A 17931-nucleotide genomic window follows, 5' to 3' on the forward strand; every position below is an offset into this window, starting at 1 on the left:
TTTTTTTTTTTTTTTTTTTTTTTTTTTGGTACTAGGGATCAAACTCGGGTCCTTGTGCTTGTGAGGCAGGCAGCAGAACCACTGAGCTAAGTCCCCAGCCCCGCATGTGTCCTTTTATGTTGAGCCCCGATGCTAAGAAGATTCTGTTAGAGCTACGTGTGTATCTGGAGCCTGGCATGTGGCCACTCCAAGCTCATCCCCGCCAAGCTCCCTGGAGTTAGTTCTCTACACTTCTGACCACCGCTTCCTTTATAACCGTCACTGCTGTACTCTGGTTGAATAAGGCTACACTTCCCTGCCTCCGTGGTCCTTCTGGAAGGCTCAGGCCCACCTACTCCCTGGGCCCCACAGGCACACCCTACTACCCCACCTCCCTCTAAGGCTGGCTCCAGGGTCGCCTCAAGTCTTCCTTCTTCTGAGCTCACACTTTCTCAACACATTCTGGTTTGTTCTCAACTACAAGGCTCACCAACTCCATGAGCTATGAAATCCAAGGACAAGATCTATACCTGATTCATCCTTGAAATGTCCAGGGCCAGAAACAGCACCCGGTACAAGCAGGGTAAGCACTCAGGGTAGAGTCACTGAATATGCCAGTGCGTGGGCGAATACAGTAGGCCGCCTGCCTGACGAGGAAGTGTAGTCCCAGCAGCCCCACTGCTCCTCAAGCCTCACCTTCCATAGGAGCAGCACCAGCAGCGCCAGCACCAGCAGCCCGGCCAGCACAGCCAGGAGGATGACCCACCAGGGTACCCCTTCTGCCACCACAGCCATGGGGTCCAAGTATACCATCACTGGGATCTGGGAGGCAAGGAGTCAGTGGTGTAAGAGCAGGACAGAAGAGGGTGCCCCACCTGCCCATGCCCGCCCTGCAGCTCACCGCCGTGGAGGCGTCTCTCAGCACCAAGTTCTTGATGGAGGACTTCACTGTGATGTTGGCTCGCACAATCACTTCCAGGGACTTCACAGCTGAGTACTCCTAAGGAAGCAGGAAGGACACCCTGCTCCCAAATGCCCCACGACCCCCACCCAGATCCTGAAGTTAGAGATGGACTGGTGTCCAACCCAGAGGATGTTTCTGCCCAGCTACGGTTAAGCTCGTGCTGCATTGGGACAGGGAAGAGACAGAAGTGAGTTTTGATGGGGCTTTTGCAGAAGAAGAAAGCCAGCCTGCAGCCCCGCAGTAGTCTTACCTCCAGAAAGGTGCTGTTCCAGAGGCGGCCCCAGACGCGCAGCACGGCCGCTCGGTCGAAGCTGTAGAGTGGGCAGCTGAACACCATACATTTGGCTGTGCCCTGGGCACAGTCCTGGGGACAAGGACACACAGGGCTCTGAGCTGCTCAGCCCCACTCCACTGAGCCTACCATTTCTCTCATTTTCCTTACCCAGCCTCAAGTTCCTCTCCACTGGGAAGTCTTTGCAAAGTAGCCCTATGGTCCAAAACAGCTGCCCACTCCAAACTGAGTTATTTGCCTTTGCAATGCATGGGGGTGGAAGAGAGGAGGACTCTTACTTCATAGCGACAGGCAGAATCGTCTCCCCAAGTAATGCTTAGGCCCCCTAACGATGGTCTCATTTATGGAGCACCTACTTCCTATGAGGCACACACTTACCCTCCACAGCTCCTACGAGGTGCGTATCATTACATCACTTTTCAAAGGAGGAAACTGAGGCCCAGAAGAAAAGATGGCCAGCCTGCCTCAGGTCACAGAACTAGCAAAGCTAGTAAATGATGGAGCAGATATTGGAAGTCAGGTCCATATTTGGCAAAACCACATCTTTGACTAAGTCCAAACTGATGAAGGAGGCAGGGGACTCTGCCCAGGCTCCTTTCTGGCCTGACATAAACCCATTTGGCCCGTTCACCATCAGTAACCCATTTGCCTAAAAGATACATCATATTCATCATGCCAGCACCCATGTACCGAAGAACAGCTTTGAGGGCAACTGAATTCTTTGAGTCATCTTTTATTTTGCCACCTTTGAGCAATTCAAGAATCTTTCGTCAATTTGTTTAAAAGCGAGGCCATCTGCCTCAATGGCATATAAAAGAATCTATTTCAGATGTGATGTTAAGTGAAATAAGCCAGACACAGAAAGACAAATATTGCATGATCTCACCCATATGAGGAGTGTGGGAAAGATGAACTCACAGCAGGAGAGAGCAGAGTGGCCACTACCCAGAGTCGGAGTGGGGACGGGGCAGGGAGATGCTGGCCAAAGGGCACAAAGCTTCAGGCAGGCAGGAGGAATAAACTGAAGGGATCTATTATTCTACATCATGGTGACTACTAGTAATAATAATATATTTCTCAAAATCACAGAGAATACATTTCCAGTGTTTATATCACAAAAAAGAAGTGTGTGAGGCAAGTTATAGTAATCTGCTCAACTGGCCATCCCACAATGTATACACATTTTCAAAACACCATGTTGGGGCTGGGGATTTAGCTCAGTGGTGTTGTGCCTGCCTTTCAAGTGCAACATCCTGAGTTTTATCCTTGGTACTGGAAAAAGAAACAAAAACAAATCAAAACAAAACCCATGATAAATATTGAGTTTTACCAATTAAAAATAAATAAATATAATCTATTTCCAAGTCCATATTAAAAAGGGAGGCCTCTCAGAGGCTGTCAGTCCTGTGCCAAAGCCAGGACCAACCCCATAGTTGAGCAATAGCAGGTTCCCAGGATCACCGTCCCGGGTTCTTCAGTCTGCCTCTGGCCATGCCTTCTGGAGCTCCCTTCCCAGGCAGAGGGCACCAGGCCCCTGCTCACCCTTCCATACCTGAGGTCCACCTACAACAAAGCCAAACACCCTCTAACCGGCGTCGTCACCACCTTTCCACTGCCCCACTACCAACCCTAGAAGGGACAAGCACACGGCATGTGCTCATTTGTTCAACAAATCCACGTCATGAACAGAACTAGATGAGAAAGGAGGAAAGGAGAGAAGCAGAACTGCACGAAAGGGGGCGAGTTAATGAGTCACGTGTAATACATTGTAATTTTGACCACAAGAACCTCAAAAAAATGCTTTTGACATTATGAAAATCAAGCACCAATTGAGCTCAAAAGAACAAACATCTCAAAGATGGCTGACCTCATCCCAGTCCCTATGAAGTGCGATGTTTCACATACATGCGAGGGGAGTCAATGTCTTGGTCAACTGGCTGTAAGTCAAGTGCTGAGCATCTGGACTGGGGGGTCTGTACTATCAGCAGCTGCAGCAAAGTCACCCCCACCCTCAAGTTTTGCTGCAAACTATCTTGCCAACTTGTCCCAGTATTGGGGATTGAACCCGAGACCATCACCCTGGGCTATTTTGAGCCAGCATCTCACAAAATTGCCCAGGCTAGGTTTGAACAGAAAGCTGGGGTGACAGCATGCACCCTCACCAGGGTGATGTTCCTCTTCTTCTCAGCGTAGGACACTGGCCACCAGGACGTGCTGGGCTCCGGCTGCTCATGAGGCTCCTGCTGCTCTGGCTGCTCCAGCTCCCGCCGTCTCCTATCCCTGCTGTCCACATCCTGGATATGGGGAGGGAGGAAGGGACTGGTGAGTGCCGCTCTCATCACCCATCCCCAAGACCCCAGCCCCACGATGACCCTCCCCGAGGATGGCACCCCACCCACCCCTGCTTAAATAAGCCTTACCAGATGGAGGATATTGGGCCTGGGAGAACAGAGCCCTTTCTGCCCAGGCCCTTGCCCGCCCTCCAGCTCCACCCGCATGGGGTACAGCAGCCACTTCCCATTGGCAATCTCATGGGGCCACATGACGTTGAGGAAGGCAGAGCCCAGGGTGTTGAGTGACTGGCCTTGGTTGGAGACCTGTGGGCCAAAGACGGTATGAAGGAAGGGGGAGCAGGTTCTGAGAAGGCCCTAACCTTATAGAGATGAAGGGGACATGCTGAGGGGGTCCAGGAAGCATAGATTCAACAAAGACTCAGATTCTACACCAGACAACACACTTTTGATGTTGTTGTTGCTTTTGCTTTTTGAGATAGGATCTCGGTATGTAATTCAGGCTGGCCTTGAACCCACTATGCAGCCCAGGCTGGCCTCAAACTCACAGCGATCCTCCTGCCTCAGTCCCCAAGTGCTGGGATCACAGGCATACACCACCACACCCAGCCTCTACACACCATTCTTTCCCCACACTGAACCGAGGAAAACGTGGAGGTGTCCTGAGAAGGTATGAGCAAGGCCCCCAGCCACACCAAGGCAACTGACCTAAAGATAGATGTCCACTCTGCTGCAAGGTCCCATCCCTGAGCTGAAGCCCCAACAAAGAAGGTTCTCTGAACCCTCACAGTGTCCAAGTCCAACAGGAGAGACAGTCAAAGTGACCAGGAAATGGTCAGCAGGACCCCAGCCAGAGCATCTGCCCAAAGCCCAAGTCCAGATGCAGAACAAGGGCCCCACCATGTTGCCTATGGGAGAAGAGCCCAGCCCTGGGTATGTGTCTCAGTTTGTCCTCTTTGCCAAGAAGGGAGGGGCCCATGAAGGGGCCACGGCCAGGACACTTACCGTGACCTCATACTTGACCTTGCTGCCCACATCCCGCTCAGACCGCATTGCACTCTCGCCCCTCACCACACCAGAGAAGAAGAGTTGCTGGGGTATGGCCACCCTGGTGAGAAGGGGTCAAAACAAGGACTGAGGAGGCCTGGGGACTGGCTAAGAAAGGGTCTCCAGGGTAAAGTGAGGCAGAGCCCAGGTCAGGGTGTGGAAGTGGTGAGGCCCCCACCCTCCAGCAGAAGTGCCCACTTGGACAGGGCTTACCCTGTAATGGCCAGCGGCAGCTCAATGAAGACATGGGCTCGAACAGAGATCGGATGCAACTCCTGCTCACTGATCCTGTGGACGGGGGCACATGTGGGCAGCAGGCACAGGCATGCCCTGTGGGTCCACGAGGCTGATCCCACTGCCCCCAGTACCCTCACTCTGCACCCCCAGGCTCACGTGGCCAACAGCAGCTCCACCTCTAACTCCGTGGTCTCAATGGTGATCCCAGAGGTGCTGAGGATGAGGTAGAAGGTGACCTAGGCCAGCAGAGTGACAGAAGAGTCAGGGGTGGGCCAGGGCATAAGAGGGGGCCACTCGGACAGGGCTAAGGGCAGAAAGGGCCAACCTGGGCACCTCTCTTCATAGGGTTCCCCAGCTCACACTCGACGTGGGAGGCGTTCTCATTGGACAGGCAGAGAGGCTTCTCCTGGAGTAGGATGGAAGCTCAGGTCAGTGTGGGGCACTAGAAGCCAAGACCTCACCCCTCCCTGCCCTAGGTCCTCACCGCAGGGTCCAGGGCCCGGACTCCTGAGTAATGCAGTGAGGCGGGAAGAGTGACCAGGAGCTGGGCTTCGTGGGCATCGTCCCCATCAGCCTGGGGCTGGGCTGGGTCCGAGGGCAGGTTGGTGACCATCAGCTCCAGGCCGATGACTGGCTGCCCACTCAGTGCAAACAGGGCGGTCCTCCCATCCACGTCCCTAGAGGGCCGGATCCCACTCATTCTGAGTGAGCTCTCTCCCTACCCAGTCACCCCAGCCACCCTCCACTGCCTCCACACCCAGAGCCTCTCCTGACACCTCAGGCCCCCAAGTCACCCACCAGGCCATGCCAGGTCTTTCTAGGCGAGAGTGAGTCAGGGGACCTCTGTGCTCATCCCAGCTCCACCACTTAGTCACCCTGGGTAAGAAACTTAACCTCTCTAGGCCGCAGCTTACCATCTGTAAAATGGGACTAACAATTCCTACTTCACAGTATCCTGAAGATGACACGATGGTAAGTATGTAAGTGTGAAGCTAAGAGGTTGATTTTAAGGACTAATCTTCACCAGGGCCTCTATGTTCTGAATCATCAGCTGGTCCTCGCCAGCCTTCTTCAGTCTCCTCTGACTCAGGCCCTCCCTCTGCCTGGTCTTCCCAAATTTCCTGCTCACATTACTTGAGCTCTTCCCCACCACCGCCACCGCATGCTGCCGCCCCCTCACATGGGCAGAGGCTGGAACTCGGCGTTGCTGACCCGGGAGCAGAAGCGGGCCTGTACCAGCTGTAGATTGCTCTGACAGATCTTGTCTTCACCACAGCCTTGCTTCAGGAAGTGGATCTGGGAAGAGATTGGGGAGAGGGTGATTCCTAGGGGCACGGACTGAACATGTCCCCAAAGCACATAGTACGTTGGAGTGTCACAGGATTAAACGACTCCAGATCTGCTGTTTACTGGCTGATATTGGACTCATCACTTAACCACTCTGAGCTATAAAATGATGGGCGTGTTGCGTGCTACGTTACAGGCCAGAAGGCTAGTCCACAGCCGGACCACATTCCCTCAGAATGTGCAGGGTGGTACATCCCTACCCTCAGGCTGTCCCCGAGGACCATGCAAGAAGCTGCATGTTCCCCCTTCCAGCTGAATGGGAGGGAGGTGACTTCAGGACCTTGGAAGCTGCATCTGAAGATGACAGAGCCCCGTCAGCCTGGACGGAGGAGCACCATCCTTTAGGACTAGGCACACATGTCAGTTGGGCCATTTCACATCTTACAGTCTACTTGTGACAGCACCTAAAGATATAAGGAACCCTTGGGGCCACACTCCAGAAGAGCTTTGCAAGTGGCGAATGAGTGTCACCTCCTCAGTCAGAGGAGACTAAGTCACTGGTGAGGGATGACGGTCATCACCCTCCCAGCACCTCTTCCCATGCTCACCTCTGCCCGCTGGGTGCTGGGCTGGTAAGCATTGAGGATGGGGGGGACCGGGTTCAGCCCCTGCCCAGGAGCCTGGCGCCGGAACCGAGGGGTCTGGAGACTGTAGGACAAGGTCACCACAATGGCCCGAAGCTTGTCTTTGACATTCTCCTAGGAAGAGAAAGTTTGTCTCTCACTGGAACAACCCAGCCTATGGTCCCAGCAAGAGCGAGGACAGATTCTGAAACTTGGAAAGAAGTTCAGGGAGAACAGAGGTAGAGAACTGAGCAAGGAGAAGGGAGACTGCTGTAGGGGAAGGAGGGAGAGCCGGGACCCAAGCTTTGAGACCAGATATGACAGACCCTGCCATCACCACCCCCAGGGAGTGCAGGACTTGACAGGAGGTGCACGCAAGGCAGGAGTGAGGAGGAGATGAGCCCGGAAGGGAGGCTCCAATATCTCAATCCCAGAATGAGCATTCAGAGTCCTAGCGAAGAAGCGGCTAAGCACACTGAAGGAAGAGACCTGCCGTGAGAAGGCCACTCAGAGGCCAGGCCCCAGTGCCTACCTGCAGCTGGAACATGGTGTCTCCACAGGCTCGGTCATTCTGATGCTTCAGCCACACAGTGCCCGAGGCCTGGTGCTTGGGGTCATCCGGGCCACGGCTCAGGAAGGTCACCCGGGGAACCTGTCCCCGGAGCCTCCGGTCTGTGTCCCCGTCTAATAAGTAATCTAAGGCTACAGTGTGTGGTGGGGGAGAGAGGAGCCAGTGAGCTGGGAAACCCTTGTATCCGTCACTGTCCCCAAGGTGCCCCTTCTCCACCCTACAGTGACTACCCTGGAAACCCAGCAGGGTAAGCAGTGGTAGGGGACACCACTCACCCACAATAGGGCTGTAGCTGTTGGGCACTGTAGTGTAGCTGAAACAAATCCTTAGATCCACACTGTGGAGGCAAAAGCGGGGAGGGGTCTTGAGCCAAACAAGGCTGAGAGACCAAGACCCCAGCCCCAACCCCACATCTTGCCACAGCCCAACACCCAGCCCCAAACTTAGCTGAGAAAGGGAGAGGCGGCCACTGGACCCTGGCAGCTTCTTCAGCCCTCCCCTCGGACCCCACCTCACCAGACAGAGTGGCCACCAGCACAGTTGGGTTGCTCTAAGTCGATGACCCGTGGGGCAATGAAGACCTCATGGGCAACGTGGAGGACAGGTCTGGCCCTAGGGGTGCAAGTTGGGTCCAGGGGGCAGGGAACATGAGTGGGGTCAGAGTTCCAGGTAGGGGTTAACGGCCTCAGGGAGGAGAAGGCAGAGCCGAGCAAAGGCTCACCGGAAGAGAACCGCGGTGTCCGCCAGGGAGCCCACAAGCAGGTCTGGGTAATGGTTCCCGTCCACATCCAGGCCACCCGACAGAGAGTAGCCAAAGCTCTTGATGCTCACAGCCTCGCCCTCCAGCACCTGGTGACCAGCAGTCAGCCTCCTAAAACCCTGCCTCCTCCCTGCTCTCCCTCCCCTGCCCTCTGTGGCTCCCAATCCACCCACACCCATTCCCTCATTCCAACAACGACCTCACCTGTGAAGGTTTGGTGATGACACCCAGGCTGCTCCCGTGGTAGATAAAGACTTTCCCATCCCCATCGAAAGGAGCTCCCACAGCAATGTCTGAGGGCCATGGGGAAAAGGCATTTCCCTCAGCCACTCAGTCCTGCATAACGTATGTTCTGGTTTATGGAGCCACTACTAAGTCCCAGGCACTTCACACACATTATTTTCAATCCTCTCAACCACTCTCTCCAGGGAGAAAGGTCAAGTAATTCACTCGAAGTCACAAACCAATTCAGATGTGAGCCCAGGTTCCTTCTCTCCCTGAGCCCTCAGAAGACCACCCCCTGGCCACTGAGACCTTCTGAATCCCTCCCTGCCACCTCCTCCACTGAGCCTTTCCTGTTCCCATCCACACCTGGGAAGCCATCTTGGTTGAGGTCCCCCAGCACAGCCAGGCTGATCCCGAACATGGAGTCAGGGGAGCCACAGAGCCGAAGTGGAGAGACTCCTGCCCAGTGACCACCCTGGTTCATGTACAAATACACAGCACCACCCAGCTCTTCTTGGCGCTCAAAGAAGTAGGGTGCACCCACTATCAGGTCTGACCAGCTACGGAGAGAAGGAGATGGTCGGTCAGCGGGTTCCTCTGTGGCCAAGGGAGTGAAGAGAAGATGCCAGAAGGTGCTCATACCTCCCAGACCAGTGTCAGGTCCACCCCGTCCCCTCTCACCCGTCATTGTTGAGATCTGCCACAGCCAGGGAGTAGCCAAAGCCAGAAGTCAGGCGCTCTCCTGAGAGCACAACTTCAGGCACCAAGCGACTGGCGCTGTCCTTGCGAAGAATGACCACAGCTCCCTTGTGGTTGGCACGGGGGGCCCCTGCCACAAAGCTCAGCTCATCTGCACGTACCAGACCCTTCCCAGAGTCAATGGCAAAACCTAGGTGAGAAGGTGACTTTCCACTGAGTGTTTCCCCAAGACTCAGAGGCCAGGTGTGCCACAGCTCCCAACCTGCACATCCCAAGAGGTCTGGAGGCAAAAGGTAGAGGCACCCCAAATCATCTCTGCTGCAGCTAAACCACCCTTCCTGCCCTTCCAGGCCTAGGCAGCCCTCCTGTCCTCAATGGACGGAGGGGGAAGTGGGGGTCACAGCCAGTCTCACCAGGCCTCGTTTCCACTTCCCCTGCAGAGGGATGCAGGGGAGACAGTGGGAGGACTTACCCACAAGGCTAGACCTCGCTCCACCCTCAGAGGAAGCCCCCTACAGGTCAGGCCCGTCCTTCCCAGGAGCCTCAGCCCTGTCCCTCTCAGTGCTCCAGGGTGGTCCCCCATGAAGACCCCTGCTCACAGCCCCAAGGACACCCCCTTGAGGCCTCCTCTTCTCAGGCCAGGTCGCTGGACGAGCTCTTCTCTGCAATTTGAGCCCAATATCTGTTTCCCAGGGGAGGGGAGTAGGACAGGAAAGATGTCCCCTGGGGGAGGAGGGGAGGCCAGGCCATGCCCACAGCCCCAGAGGTGGGGCGTACAAACCTAAGTAGCTATTCAGGGACAAGTCTCCGGCTGGTCCTGGGAGCCGGTCAGCGGGGTCCAAGGTTTTATACACCAGCTGGTCGGGGTCTGAGCTATCAATGTTGGTCACAAAAAGCAACCCTGTGTGGAGCAGGAGGGGGAAAGACACCAGGGAAAGGACATCCAGAGAAGGGACCACAGAGGAAGGAGAAAGAGCAGGACAGAAATGCCAGAGAGTGGCAGAGGAAGAGGTGGAGGAAGAAAACCAAAGAGACACAGAGACCTCAGAGGTAAGAGAGACGGAGAGACAGACAGAGACAGAAGGATGGGAGCATGGAGAGGGAGGACAAGAGAGAGGAGCAGAGGGTTAGAGTGGCTCCGGGCCCGGGGAGGGGTCCCTACCAAAGTAGCTGTTGGCAGGGACTGGGATAAGGCGGGGGTCCTGCTCCTTCTCGCCCCCCGCCTCGTAGGGCCCGTCGTCCAGGTGGGCCAGGTCCGGCGAGCCCTGCGCACAGAGCTCCACCCTGGCCGTGCCTGCAAGGACAGTCCAGTTAGTGCCCAGGGTAGGGAGCAAGAAGCCCCCCTCAGGCTGGACACTGAATTAGACCAGCACACAGAGAAGTCCCTCCTCTCCTTTCCAGCTCCCTCTCCACCTTCTCCCGGCCCAAGCACCCTGGGGTCCCTCGAACCGGCATCACACTCACCGAGCGGCAACTCAGCCAGCGGCAGCGTGCGGAGACGGGAATGGCAGTGATGAGGTGTGGGCTGCTGTGACGGGGCATGCAGGCCGGGCTGGGTGGGCATGCCCAGCCATGCGCGTGGGGTTCATGCCAGCACGTGGAGGAACGCTTGGCCATGCGGAGGACAGGAGGGACCCCCATTTGTGTGTGGGCTAGCGGGATGGGACGGAAGGTATGGCAGTGCCCCGGGACAATATGCCAGTGAACGTGTGGTCATGCTCGGCCAGGTGCCGGCCGTCACCATCTCTCTCTGGGATAGGAGAAGGCTTTGGTTCCTTTCTCCCCTAAGAAGTGACTCACCCTTCCAGTTATAGGTTCCTGGAGCCCCAAAGAGGAGGTAATGGCTGTCAGGGGAGAAGGCAGCAGCTGCGCCCTGCTGGCAGAACCCAAACTGTTCGTGGCCCTGGGGGCGCCCCTCACAGAACTTCCACTCCCCACCGTCCAACTCGTCGCGGATGGCCAGGTCCTGGCTTAGCACAAAGCAGCGGCCAATCACATCCCGTGTCTCCAAGATCTGGTCCACTCGCTGCCTTGACTCGTATCGATGGGCACATGTCTAGGGAAGGGAGGAAAGTTCATTTACTTTTGTGTGCCAGGGACTTGCCCACTGCCACACCAGACATTTGATAGACGCGCGCACACACACACACACATACACACACGCGCACGTGCACACACGCACACACACTCACCTCTATGTCAGCATCACTTAAGCACCACCACCCAGCCAGTGTTAAACAAATCCTCACATTACTCAGTCTCCCACATGTACCCACGTATTTGCCTTTGCAGGAAGAAGTCCTTGCTTCACAGTCTGCCTGGACTCCCAGAGATACACAAATGAAGGACACATCATCTCTGATCCTAAAACAATCCTGCAAGATACTAAATTTGATCCTGTCCCTGGACGTTTGTGTTTTATTGTTGTGTTTTGTTTTTACAGTGCTAGCGATGAACCCAGGGCCTGGCACATACTAAGCAAGCACTCTACCACTGAGTTACAACTCCAATCCTTTTTTCTTTGAGACAGGGTCTCACTAACTTGCTCAGGCTAGCCTTGAATCTGCCATCCTCCTGCCTAGTCTCCCGGGTAACTGGGATTACAGGCATGCCCACCATGCCTGGCTCGTGCCCATTCTTAAAAGCCTGGCTCAAATCATCACACCTGCAGGAATACTTCCTCTTCTCCTTTGTACTCCTGGACCGGGGACTGGATCACTCACTTAGTGTTAATCATATTTGGCCCCACAGTGATTTGTACTGGTAATTCCAAGTTAGTGAAAGAGAAAAAAAGAAAAATGAGAATCTCTGCAACTAGTTAGTAGGACCTTCCTCCTGTCTTTAGATATTCTCTCAGTAACTAGCACAATGCCTGATGCTGTGAAGGTTCTCAATAAGAGCTGGGCAAATAGCTGGATGATTAGATGCTTTCAAATGTATAAATGTATAGAGACCACATCTTATACTTTTTATATCCCCCAAAGGCCCTGGGAATCACAGCATAAGTCCACCACACCCCACACACTCAGCAGCAGCAGCAGCAGCACCCTTGCATTCAGTCACAAGAAGCAGTCAGTACTCACAACAATCTTGCCCCCAGGTCCCTGGCTCCGAACACTGACTCCCAGCCACTGGTTCTCCTTGCTCTCCTTCTGCACATCAGCTGGAGGCAAGACACTGGGAATCAGAGGATGGAAGAAGAGGACAAGTTCTCTCTCTTCCCCTCCTCCTGTGCTTGGCCCGCTCTACTGCTCCAGGCCTCACCTCCCTGGTCGATGTCCACTCTGTAGCAGTCAGTCTCATCCGGGCTCAGAGGACAAGCAAAGAGGCCTCCAGTGCGATTCGCCTGCTGTCCAGGAAGAGCCAGGGCCTGGGGAGCGCCCATGAGAAGCCTGCACAATGGGGCAGGACCAGAGTTAGAGAAGGGTGCTCCAACCTCCCCAGAGTTGCCCAGGCTTAATCCCTAGGTGCCGAGCAGTGTTCAAGGACCAAAGAAAAGGAGAAAAAGTCATTTTTCTCAAACTCTAGCAAGGACACATTAACACATTTGCCCAAACAATCAGTCAGCATGTTACACATGCACATACTCTTTGGATGAAGGACCAGATGCACAGTAGACACACACAGAAACACACACCATGCCAACCAGACTAGGCCAGGCAGCACCACTGATTTGAAAGAACTGCCTGTTCCCGCACCTGTTCCTGACCAGGCCTTCCCACCCACTGCCTGGCCCCATCCCCAGGCTCTGCCCTCCTCCCCAGCCCCGATCCAGTTGAAACTCTGCCAGAAATGCCAGGAATTCTGGGAGCAAGAACAACAGGGGCCCAGACTGGCCAGCTCAGGGACCAGCCTCAGAGGCTGAGAAGGAAGTGAGAAAGGACCTGCTTCCCCACCTCAGGGGCCCAACAAAGAAAAAACCCACCCCACCCAGCGGCTCTGCCAGTCAGGATTCTACCAGTCACACTGTGTTGGCATGGATGTAGAAACCAGTTTCTCACTCTGTCTCCAATCCTATCCCCAGTCCCCTCCCACGCCCTGAATCCCATTCCCCAGCGCTCTTCCACCAACATCCATGGTCCTCTTTCCTCCCACCCCCACCCCCACCCTCACCATCTTCTCTCCTACCTCCCCCTCAGCCTCTTTCCCAGCTACAGCTTTCTTGGCAGGACAATTTTCCATGATCACGGCCAAGCCATCTTCCTCAGGGGAGGCAAGTGCTGGGAATGGAGGCGGCCTGGGTCCCCTGGGGATGAACCCCCAGGCCAGGAGTCAAGGAAGGGATCAGGTGAGGTGACTGACACCCAGCGGACTACATGGCTCCTCTCTGTGCAGCAGGAAACACTCAAAAGTGGAGGCAAGACAAACCTCACGGCCTCTCTCCCACCCTCTTCTTCCGTCTCTCTTCCTGAGGGGTGAAGCCCAAAACTGCCAGACAGTATGACAGCCAGGCATCTGTGGGGCACTCAGCCAGGTCTGAAGCGGGAGGGGGAGGCACAGCGCCATGCTCCTTCCCACAAGTTCTCCTCATCGCTCAGCAGCTGTCGCTCCTCGTCAGAGCCCGTGTCAAGTGAAGGGGGATGGGGAGCAGTGAGGAAGAGCACAACCGTGCGGCGTTCATTCAACGACTATTATCAAGCAGGGCGTGAGGGCACATGCCTATCAGCCCAGCTATTCAGGAGGCTGAGGCAGGAGGACTGAGAATTTTAAGCCAACCTGAGCAATTCAGCAAGACCCCATCTCAAAAAAAAAAAAAAATTTAACTTTCTTGACACTTTATCATATGCCAGGCCCCCAGTCTGACACTGGTAAGACAAGAAAGAGGTACTTAGTCAGCAATTACTGTGCGTCAGGCCCCAAGCTAGACTCAAGAGATATAAAGAAATAGCGCTCTCCACATATGGGCCAGGCAGCAGGTGAGTCAAGTCACATGCACTATCCTTTCGATCTTCACAACAACCCTATGAGATAAGGCTTCCTTTCTTGTCTTCCACATGAGCAAACTCATTCAAAGACATGAAGCAGTTATCCTGGAATTCAGATCCACCATTCCTGCCAATGACTGGCCTGTCCTCAAAACACTGAGGCTGCTGCATACAGCGGGGGGATTCTGAGAGGGGGTTGGGGTCCCCACAATAACCTCTCTTCGGGTCCTTGCCCTCACTCCAGCAAAGAATGAAGAAGTGGGGGCTCTTAGCAAAAAATGGGGGAGTCAAGACTGATATGGCACAAAGTGCAAGTTTATCTGAAGTAGCAAAAGCAGAGAAAGCCAAAAAGCCATCTCAGCAGCAGAGTGGTGCTGCAAGACTGGGGTGGCTGCTGGGGATGCCTGGTGAGTGTGAGGTGTGCCTCAGACTCATAGGGGTAAGCTGATTTTTTAAAATAACTGTTTCATTCATTGGTGTGGTCTACGCCAATCGGGATCTTAGTCTGGGGTCCCCCTAAGTTTCTGGGAAGGGGACAAAGTCAGCATACAGCAAATATAAGTAGCACTTTCACAAAGATACATTTAGTATATGTGCTGCTGAAGTGAGCACTTCCAGAAGGATATAGTAAGGTACATTTTCTCAAGCACATGGTACATGATAAACATGTGACAATCTTACACAGATAAGCATGTGATGATTTTATATCAGGTTTTGCCCCATTTTTTTTAATCTATGTCCCTCTAATCTGCCCCTATAAGACCACTCCAGAAAAAGAAGAAAAAGAAGAAAAAAGGAGGGTACTCTGGACTAAAAAGGAATCTACGTGACAGAGACCTGTGCATACAGGTACCAATCTTCAGACAAGTCAGCAGCACCCCCACCTTCAAATACAGCCGGGAACATCTCCTGAGAGACTTAGTATGTATTATCTTATCCTATCCTTTCCTGATCCCACACCCTATGTTATGTGACAATCTTACACAGATAAGCATGTGATGATTTTATATCAGGTTTTGCCCCATTTTTTTTTAATCTATGTCCCTCTAATCTGCCCCTATAAGACCACTCCAGAAAAAGAAGACAAAGAAGAAAAGAGGAGGGTACTCTGGACTAAAAAGGAATCTACGTGACAGAGACCTGTGCATACAGGTACCAATCTTCAGACAAGTCAGCAGCACCCCCACCTTCAAACACAGCCGGGAACATCTCCTGAGAGACTTAGTATGTATTATCTTATCCTGTCCTTTCCTGATCCCACACCCTATGCGAATGCTCAGAGGTATCTAAGAGAGACACCCAGTGCTTCAGCTGGTCAGCACACCACTGAGTACCCTAGGAGGCTAAAGTGTTCCATGCTCACATCTCCCCTGGAGGCCAAAAGTAGGAAGAAGACAGGGCCCATGTGGAAGAAAGAAGCTAAGTGAATAGACAAGCCCAGCCCCACTCTAGATGGAAAAGAAACCAGCCACTTCTTCCTAGAACCAAAGGACCCACACACAGCCACCCCAGCCCCTCCATCCCTGCTCCAGCCACATGGTTCTTCCTGGCTTCACCCCATGAGCCCCAGCCACTCCAGGCCTCCCAACAGAACAGCAGCCACCAAAGAGAGGAGAAAAAAGTGTTGGAAGCTGGGGTCCCCCTAAGTGTAAACAAAGCAGTAACCCACTACCAATGTACCTCTAGACTCTACACGTGCCAGGGCTCCAGCTCAAGTCCAGTCCCTCTCAAACCCCTTTGGTCCAGGTAGCCCATTGGGAAGGCTGCTTGGCCAGGGGCAGCTGGCTCAGCCTAAGGACCCTCTAGCCAGCCCTTGGGATCCAGGACGCAATAAGGCTAAAGCTGCTCTCTAGCTCTGTGAATCACAATTCAAGAATTACAGCATTTCATAGTATCACTTTCATACCATTCGTTATCAGCTGTGTTTTATTCTATGGATTTGGCATATATTAAGAACGCTTAAGGGGCCGGGGATTTAGCTCAGTAGTTCCACCGCCTGCCTTGAAAGCACAAGGATCTGAGTTAGATCCCCGGTACCAAAAAAAAAAGAAAAAAAAAGCTTAATCCTCAGACAACTCCATGTGGCAGTTCTATTGTTTATGGCCATTATACAGTGAGTGGAAATAAATGAAGCTGCAACCACAGAGCAGAGTAAGAAGGTTAGACCTCAAAGTCTCATCCAGAGGTTAAACTGAAAACAAGAAAGGTTTCTCCATCAGTGGGTGCCAAGGAAAGCAACCTGCAATTCAAATGCTAGGGCCTGAGCAAGGTACCTGACTTTCCAGTGCCATCAAGCAGCAGAGCGCCCCCTGCTGGAGCAAAGACTGGGTTAGGTAGTCAGGCCCTCTGGGAATGCCCCCAGTGGGAGACAGAATCAGGGGCCACCTTCAGAGACAAAGGGGAAATGACAAGAGACCAAGCTATTAAAAATAACCTAGAATTTGCCTGGAAATAGCTCAGAGTTCAGCATGTCCTAAAAAGGCCTCCAGCCCTGGAACTCTGGCAAAGGGGGGAAGGAGGGAGGGAGAGAGGGAGTGAGAGAGACAGAGATGAGGGAGGAAGTGACTGGCAGAAATGAAGTCAGTTACTTTCTATCTCCCCCAAGTTTTAGGGACAACAGACCCTGCTCCCAGATGACAGGGACAATGGAAGAAGAAAGATTAAAGCTGGCCCCCACATCCAGTGGGCGAGGAGAAATGAGCTCTTGTCCCTGCCCTCTGCCTCCAGGCCAGTAGTAGAAGGAAGACAGTCCCAGTGGACAGCATTGATCCCAGTAATGGACACTTAATGTGGCTTAGGCACTGGCTGAAGAGAGAAAAGCCCCCTGGCAGGAAGGACAGGAAGCTTTCTTCTTCTTGTCTTCCTTTCAGAGTCAAAGGTACAGGAGGCTGGTCCAGCCACAGGCTCCATACAAGTGTGTCCGTCACCCAGGGGTCCTGAAATGCTGAGAACTAGAACTGGCCTCTGCCCCTAGCTTCTCCCAGCCTCCCTCTATCGCGGAGATTTCTGGAGTTGGAAATTTCCTCAGGAGGAAGAAAGGGAGAAGCCTGGCCAGCATCCTTCCTGGATCTCACTGCTGCTGCTGCCACTGCTGCTGCTACTTAAGGCCACTCTTGTCACCGAACTACCACGTGCTCGCTAGGCAGTGCAGACACCAAGCCACCACTGCCCAATGCCAGGCCCTCCCAGGTCTTCTCCCAATTTTCCTGATGTCCTGAGCCACTAAAGTGGCAGCCACTCTCTCCTGGCCTCCCAGTGCCCTGAAGCCTTCACTCTACCCCCATGGTGAGGCCCTGGCAGAAAATCACCTCGCAAATGTACCGCGGACCCTCCCACAGCCCCTGGCAGGGACAGAATGGTTAGTCTTCCTCCCCGATGGAGCTTAGCCTTTTGCAGGAGAAGAGAAGCCAGAGACCCGGGGCTGCGACAAAGATGCAAGCTGGGTAGAAAAGCAAAGGAGATGGTTTCCTGCCAATGCAAAGCAAAAGCCTTGCTCCCCAACCACCCCCAAAGATCCTGGAAGTCAAGTCCTGAGTGGGAGTAGGCTGCAGACCCAAGACAGCGTAGGCAAGGCTCCGGGTAGGGATGTGGGAAGATAGATAAGGTGGCCAGGTAGCCGAGGAGCTGGGGGAGGGGTGATCTGTGGCTTGGGCCTGGGGGCTCCGGGCGGGGCGGTGACTCACCAGCTCTGGGTTTGGGGCCGCAGCTGCCGGTGCAGGGCCACGGAGAAACCGAAGAGGCTGCCCGGTTCACCCTCCTTGCGCAGGGCGCCCATCACGTCCAGGTTGAAGGCGACAGCGCGTGGGAAGAGAAGTCCGGCGAACAAGGCACCAAGAAGGGAACGAATCCCGGGAGCCCCCCGGGGATCGCAGCTCCGAGTCCGGGCCATGGGGCGAATCCGGCGCGCGCTCCTGGCCAGCTCAAGGAAATTGTCGCGCTCCGAGCCTCGGCGTCCCCGGGCGCGTCGGTGCGTCCCCAGGTCTGGCTGCTCTTGCGGAGCTCTTCGGACCTTTCGCCCTGCCACCCTCCCT

The 17931-nt window shown here is 54.2% G+C and overlaps 1 protein-coding gene across 5 annotated transcripts in view; it reads right to left on the minus strand.

Moving 5' to 3' along the window:
• Positions 1–17925, minus strand: part of Itga7 (integrin subunit alpha 7) — a 20691-nt gene extending 2766 nt beyond the window's left edge. The window contains exons 1-25 of one of the 5 annotated variants that reach the window (XM_010644795.3): positions 17584–17871; positions 12240–12367; positions 12059–12138; positions 10776–11031; positions 10138–10269; positions 9757–9876; positions 8958–9165; positions 8643–8836; positions 8256–8344; positions 8013–8140; positions 7808–7903; positions 7567–7628; positions 7253–7422; positions 6706–6855; positions 5991–6106; positions 5295–5487; positions 5136–5216; positions 4967–5046; positions 4787–4861; positions 4532–4634; positions 3656–3832; positions 3398–3529; positions 1194–1307; positions 881–979; positions 676–801 (exon numbers count right to left, since the gene is read on the minus strand). In XM_010644795.3, the coding sequence (XP_010643097.1) occupies positions 676–801; positions 881–979; positions 1194–1307; positions 3398–3529; positions 3656–3832; positions 4532–4634; positions 4787–4861; positions 4967–5046; positions 5136–5216; positions 5295–5487; positions 5991–6106; positions 6706–6855; positions 7253–7422; positions 7567–7628; positions 7808–7903; positions 8013–8140; positions 8256–8344; positions 8643–8836; positions 8958–9165; positions 9757–9876; positions 10138–10269; positions 10776–11031; positions 12059–12138; positions 12240–12367; positions 17584–17789 (3315 nt within the window). In that variant the 5' untranslated portion in view covers positions 17790–17871. Of the gene's footprint in view, positions 1–675; positions 802–880; positions 980–1193; positions 1308–3397; positions 3530–3655; positions 3833–4531; positions 4635–4786; positions 4862–4966; positions 5047–5135; positions 5217–5294; positions 5488–5990; positions 6107–6705; positions 6856–7252; positions 7423–7566; positions 7629–7807; positions 7904–8012; positions 8141–8255; positions 8345–8642; positions 8837–8957; positions 9256–9756; positions 9877–10137; positions 10270–10439; positions 10621–10775; positions 11032–12058; positions 12139–12239; positions 12368–17583 lie in introns of those variants that run through there. The other 4 variants (XM_010644797.2, XM_033763666.1, XM_010644794.3 and 1 more) reach the window with 4 other exon arrangements.
• Between the last annotated feature and the right edge of the window lie 6 nt (positions 17926–17931).

This window comes from Fukomys damarensis, unplaced genomic scaffold, assembly GCF_012274545.1.
Source record: "Fukomys damarensis isolate Sample0158 unplaced genomic scaffold, DMR_v1.0_HiC HiC_scaffold_15, whole genome shotgun sequence".
NCBI classification, from domain to species: Eukaryota; Metazoa; Chordata; class Mammalia; order Rodentia; family Bathyergidae; genus Fukomys; species Fukomys damarensis.